At 46.9% G+C, this 6,609-nt stretch overlaps 1 protein-coding gene across 2 annotated transcripts in view; it reads left to right on the top strand.

Annotated features, from left to right (window-relative positions):
• Nucleotides 1-1,522: 1,522 nt before the first annotated feature.
• UBQLN1 (ubiquilin 1) overlaps nucleotides 1,523-6,609 on the top strand; it is a 33,799-nt gene continuing 28,712 nt past the window's right edge. Inside the window, exon 1 of one of the 2 annotated variants that reach the window (XM_067569319.1) lies at nucleotides 1,523-1,964. In XM_067569319.1, the coding sequence (XP_067425420.1) occupies nucleotides 1,794-1,964 (171 nt within the window). In that variant the 5' untranslated portion in view covers nucleotides 1,523-1,793. The remainder of the gene's footprint in view (nucleotides 1,965-6,609) is intronic. The other variant, XM_067569318.1, reaches the window with a different exon arrangement.

Raw genomic sequence — 6,609 nt, 5'->3', positions numbered from 1 at the left:
CTGCTTTAATTAACATTGTCATTCTTGTCAATTTCACAGCTCCACTGGAGCCCTGAGATTGACAAGAAAACAAGGCAGCTAGAGTCCAGCTGCCCCCTGCTCCGCTGGAAAGCGGAGTGGCTGGACCCTGCTCCTAGCTGGGAAAAGGGGCAAGAAGCTCCGGTGCAGCTGAACCCCAGCTACTAGTGGGGAGGGGAGAAGCCCTCGGCTCCGGGAGCTGGGGGGAGGAGCCCACCAGAAGCCTCTGGGGCAGCTGGGCTCCTGGCAGTTAACTGCCAATGGAGGTGAGACTAGGCTCTCAGCTCTCCATGTTGCTCCTCTTAGGTCTGTGGTGAGGACATGCACCATGGACCCAAGGAGGGTAGTGTGGACATCAGCCACTGCAGTAATTACTGTGGTGGCTATAAGTCAATCTAATATCAGTCTAGGTATCTTTGTAGTGTAAGGTCTAAATCTAGTCATTAAGGATGAAACAGAGGCACTTCAATCCAGGTTTCAGTGAAAATACCACTGCAGACTTAACAATAGTATTGCTATGGATGGGGCCATTATAGTTCTTCAGCCTTCTTAGATGGTGACCACAGTAGGGGAGAGATCCTGAGTAAAGACTCCAGGATTGGCTCCTGCATGAACAAAGTAATTGAGCTCTTAAGGTAATCCACATGAGAAGAGGAGTGAAGGAATCCTCACTGCCAGCCTTGGAGGACTGGTGGAGTTGAGATTGCATTAATCCTTTGGTTTTAGCACACCGGGGAGTTGAGGGGGAGAAGGGCAATAGTTACTCCCCCTAAGCTAGGAGACCCTGGCTCTCTCTCACACACTCCACAATTTACCAATTATGTGCTGCCAAGTACATGAGTAAAAGTATCAGGAGAGATGGCAGCAGCTGTGCACAAGGGGGCTTGAGAGTTTCACTCAGTGCGATGGGGCGACTGTACCTAGTGCTTAACCTTACTCGTGCCTGGGCATGGTGCCCACCCACACGTCCTGGAGCGCAGCTACCTCGTGGCCCGCTACTGTGCACCATGCAAGTAACAGAGTGAAAGGTAGGGGCCCCGGCTGCTTCAGAAGCCCCACTGAACTAGTCCCGCCGAGCAAAGCCCTCCGCACGCGCCATGGGATCGGGCCTCCGAACACTGCACGTGCTGCGCTACGAGTGGACTGGACCCTGGAGGCGCAACGGTCCGCACCAGCCGGAGCCAAAGGAGCCCTGGGTGAGAGGAAGGCGGGGGTCGGGACTCGGTTGGCTTCCGTTCGAAACAAGAGTCAGGAAGAAATCCTCGCGCCACTGGCGGTGAGTGGATTTAAGGCAAAGGCCGCACATGCGCAATCGCACTAGGCCAAACAAACGCAACGCACCATCATCATCCATCGTTCTAGCCTAGTCATGTGACATATGCGCACGCGCACTGATTAGCCCTGAGATGCGAACCGGAAGGAGTCGCACCGCCGCTAGTCTAGAGCCTTTATTCGGTATGACGCTTGCGCACTGCCAGCGAGTCATCTGTTGCGCATGCGCTTGAGGCTGAGCTCGCTGTGTGCCCCACGCTAGGCGAGACAACATCCCGTTCTACTTTTCTAGTAACTTCCCTCATTCGAAACGTCATCCGTGCGCGCCCGCGCCAGGCTGTTTCCGTTTAACTCTCCGGGAGTGAGAGTGTCGCTAGTCGCGATTCGCGAGTGTTTTCCGCTGTCGGCGCGCGAGGCAGCGACGGTGAGGGGTCGTGTTTACCCAGCGTGCCCTGCGCGGCGAGAGCGAGCGAGACCCCGAGCAAGCGGCCCCCTCCCCCGCTATGGCCGAGAGTGGAGAGAGCCCCCCCGGGGCCCGCAGCCCCCCGGACTCCCCCGCCCCGGGGGAAGCCGCTGCCGCCGACTCCTCGGAGCCACGGATCATCAAAGTCACCGTGAAAACCCCCAAAGAGAAGGAGGAGTTCGCGGTGTCCGAGACCAGCAACGTGCGGCAGGTGAGGGGGGCGGGCCCGGGAGGCCGCGCCGGTGCTGAGATGGGGCTGCCTGGGCAGAGGGGCGGGCGAGGCTGTGCAGCTTCCTGTCCCCGGCTGAGTTGCCGAGCCGTAGCCCGTCCCGCTCTCGCGGGGAATGCCGGCGCGGTTGGCAGTGCTCTCCCGGAGCCGAGCCCAGCCGCAGTGCGGGGGGGCCCCTAGCCAAGCCTGGGGCCTGCCGGGTGACGAAGCAGCGTCCGCTGAGTTACTGTGCGCTAGCGCTGCCTGCCCTGGCCCTGCCCATCGCCCGCTATATCGCCGTTAGCGAGTCCTCCGCTCCTGCCTCCGTAGCCCCGTCGACGAGTGGCTCTGGCTCAGCTAGCCGGGCGGCGCTAACAACGGGAGGCTGAGCCGCGAACTGCCAGGCACAGTGCACGGGTAACTAGGCAGGCGGAGGTGGGTGATGAAAGAGGATGGTAACAGCCTTCACCTCACAGCCCTGGTGGCTAAAGAAAGGAATACACTGTGTAGTTGAGTTAGGGTCTGTGCGGGTGATGCCTTTACCCTGAAAAGAGTTTTACAGCTTAAAATTATATTGATACGAATCCCTTGCCAGTGAAATGTAGCCGTAGCTTTGTGGGAAATGTGCTGGTGCCATTACACAGTAGTTCCTCCAGTGGTATTGTCTAACGATCATGAGCTGTTTTCTGTGTTCTTACGAAAATCAGTGTGTTCCTTAGCGCCTTGGGCTCATAGGGAAGATTTCCTGTGGTGCTTGAGTCTTCCTTTGGGAGGCTTTCCCTCCAAATATTGACCAGGCCTGGCGCCACTTCAATTAGGAGAAGCCTGATGGCCTGTGACTGCAGTCCATAGGACCATAACAGTTAAACTGTAAAGAAACCAGCTGTAGTGTAAAAGTTGTTTCTGCTGGAGAAGGATACCGACTTTGCCACATTAACAGAGCTCCAAAAGTCAAAGAAATGTTACCCATGAAAGCTTGTTTCATGCTCTTATTAAAAAGTGCTTTATTTTTTAGCATTACTGGAACATTCAATGTATGGAGCTTAATTTAACTCCATAATGACTTCAACCAAAACTGTAGCCTTCTTTTCTAAGGCTTTGCAATTAGGTGTCTTGGAACAAGACCAGAGCATAGACAATTGTGCCAGCTGCCTACTGGCAGAAGGCCATAACCTCCTAGTCAGATGAGGACAATATGGGAGTTCCAGTAGCAAGATCTAGGGCCAACACCCTGGTTAGAAGCCCAGCCCCTTGCTGTTACTAGGAAGACCCTTTGGGTCTGCTCAGGAACTTGGTTTTTTTAGATCAGTTTCTGACCACTGGACCAGAATTTCCATCACAGCCTATCTTTTCGCTGCTGAAATGGACTGCTCTGTTAGGTCTGGTCTTCACTACAGAGTTAGGTCAGTTTAACTACATCTTTCAGGGTTGTGAAAAATTTCATGCCTGTGAAATGTAATTAAGATGTCTTAAGACCTGGTGTGAAAACTGCTAGGTTGACAGAAGAATTTTTGTATCAACCTAGCTACTGCCTGTCAGAGATGGATTTACTATAGTTATGGAAGAACCTCTTTTGTCACTGTAGTATTTGTCTGCACTACAGTGGCGCAGCTGCAGCTATGCTGCCATAGCATTTCTAGTGTAGACATAACCTCAACCTCCTGGCTGCTGCAGTGGAGTAGGTTTTCTGCTACTCCGCCTGCAAGCTCCATTTTTGGACTCTTCTTGCCTAGGCAAAATTCCAGTGCTTTTCTTTGATACTTCTGGCTGCTTTCCCAAGCAGCAGCTGTGTGAAACTGACAATTTTTCCATTTCCTTCTTGGCCTAGGATTCTGAATAGCAGCAGTGAAACTGATGAGTCTTGTTTCAATCTTTTTCCAAAACTCTGCAACTTTTGACATTAGAGCTGAGATATTCAAAGTCATTTCAGGCATGTAGACAAATCTTTCACTAAAATTAATAGAAGATAAGTCTCTTTTCTCCTAGATGGCTTTGAGTATTTTAACCCAGAGCTGTCTGTGGGCTAAAAATGACAATTGTGCATCATTTTACATCTGGAAATTTGTTTTTCAGAGTTTTTATATTCTATACAGGAACTAGTTTGGGACTCTCACTTGTCATGAAAAGCTTTTCACTTGCAAATGGATTTTCCAAGCCCTGTTTAGGAACTATAGTAATGGGGTTTCGTTATAAGTATCTAAGACAAATGTACTTGTGTGTGACTTTTTATAATTAAATATTATTCCTTGGATCTATGTATGAAGTACATTTACAATAGACACACAATTGTCTACTTTTTAAAAATGTGACATTTAATGGAGATGCATTCTCTGCTAATAAGTAACTGTCAAAAATTGGAGTTATAAACTAGTTAATGAACAAATGAAATACTTTCCAAAAGTAAATAAAAGTTTTGGACTCAGTTGATTTACAGAATACATATACATACTTTAATTGCAAGTACTTCTTAAGCAAATTAATTAAAATTAGATCCTACTTTTACCTGGCCCCATTTAAATCAATGGAGTCAGGATTTTACCTCTGCAATAGTGGATGCCCTTGCTTGCTAACACCTGAAAATATGTAAGGGCTGCAGTTCCTTTACATATTAGCAGTTCTTTCTACACAATGGTATTGACCCATTGTTGATGCTCACTGGCAGTTAATGGATTAATTTCAAGTGTAGGCAGAACTAAATTGTCTTGAGCATCAGTTCAACTGCATCTGTTGCTGACACACTGGGTTCTTTTGCTAGTGTAGGCGGGGACAATGATGTCTTCCATAGTTGCAGGAAAAATATAGAAATTGGGTGAGGGTCTGAACTCGTGTGGGCAGATTTAATAGTCTTTCAGTTCACCTTAAACTGTATCTATAACCAGTATATTCCGTTAGTGATTTGAGGCTTTATTTTTTAAAGTTAATTTAAATAAAAGTATAGTGCATAATTAGTTCTTGAATAGAACAGTGTGATGGTACCCAGTGTTGTGAGGCATCTCACCACCTAGTGCCCTTACTTCAGAGAAGTCTTGTTTATGCCTGCTGTGAATCAGCTCCCTGAAATCACCAGCCTCTGGCAGCATAAGCACTTATTTCCAGGCCTTGCTCTCTCTGTACAGGTAGCAACAGACACGTGCCAATCCCCAGATCCTCAAAGCTTTCCTGCAATGTCCAGCCCCCTTACCCACTGAACACTCACTTAATTACCAAGCCTGCTGTTCCCACAGGAACAGTATATACCAGCTTGTAAGTTTCAACTCAGGATCACCACTGTGCTTAGCACCACAGCACTTAGATGTCTCTATAGTGAAAACAAGAATAAGTTTATAATCAAAGAACAGAGATTCAAGTTGTCATGAGCAAGAATATTGGTAACAAATGGTTACACAGAAAACAAAATCATAACATGCTTTTAGCAACTAAACTTAACTAGCAAGTTATCTTCTTGTCCAAAGAAGCTTATCTCATCCAAAGTTCTCTCCAGTGTTTTCAGTGAAGCTTGGCTGAGATCCCACTTTCATGAACCAAATTAGCTATCCACTTCCTAGGTGAGGGATAATAGGGTGTTGTCTTTGTCCCCCAATTATAGCAGAGAAACCTTTGATATTACTGCCTTTCCTCCCCTGTTTGCTTCTTCCTGTTACTTTTCTCTCTGAAGTTTTTTCACAGTCATTCATTAGCATTTGCTTCAGATTGGTAGGAGGAGACTCATTGTGAAACATACAGTCTTAATTTACATGTAAACAGTCAACTAGATAAATATTTCTTGTCTGACAGCAAACCTGTTTTTCATCTTTGCTGGTGACCAGGCCCTGGACACAGACTTTTAAGAACATAATGTTCAGTGTATATATACATGTGTTTCACAATGATAGTGATAGCCAGTGTGACACCAGCTTTTATGAGACCTCACATGGAACTAGAATATATATGCAAAACCCAGTGTAGGGTGTATATAAGCAAGGAGGGGACATGTCTAGAGTGTTTCTGTGCTCTAGTGATTCATGGATGCCACAACAGCCTCTGGAGGGACCGTTACAGCCATGCATAGATTAGCGCAGTCTAAGGGCTGTACTAAACTTGCATCAAAACCTAAACAAACTGTAGGTAGTCTAGCTGACCATAAATGGCATATGGCCACCTCTCTCTTTCCCAACACTTTTAGTTCCTGGGCTGAGCACAACTGGGCCCGACCCAAGGACTGGGGCCTATATCCTACTGTTCTTGAAATGGGTTGCTACTAAACTTGCACAACTGTGTACAAAGATTAGTATATTATTGAGGGATGAGGAATATTGTACCTATAAAATTGCTGACTTCAGAGTAGGTAAATTATTTGACTAAATCTTTCATCTTTTGTTTGAAGGATCAATCCCAGATATAGGAGCATGCAGATTGCTCTTCCAGAAGATCATGTATTCAAGGAAATAATTTCATGTTAAAACAATCCTATGGAAAAATAATTAACAATTTTTAGGAGGGGTCATAGAGAACAGGGCAAAAGTGGGGGTGAAGGAAGTCATTTTAAGGACCTTTTGTAACTTAAATAATTTCTCCTCCTGATTGTAGTGTATGACTTAAACTGTGTTTGAATGGTAAAAGATGTTTGAACCAACTACGTTAAGCACAACTTAACTCTTCATTTTTGAGC

This window comes from Emydura macquarii, unplaced genomic scaffold (assembly GCF_026122565.2).
Source record: "Emydura macquarii macquarii isolate MOO-44397 ecotype Brisbane River unplaced genomic scaffold, CSIRO-AGI_Emac_v2 contig_2897, whole genome shotgun sequence".
Lineage (NCBI taxonomy): Eukaryota > Metazoa > Chordata > Testudines > Chelidae > Emydura > Emydura macquarii.
The sequence above is the reverse complement of the archived record's forward strand: the minus strand, read 5'-3'. Positions and strand labels throughout refer to the sequence as shown.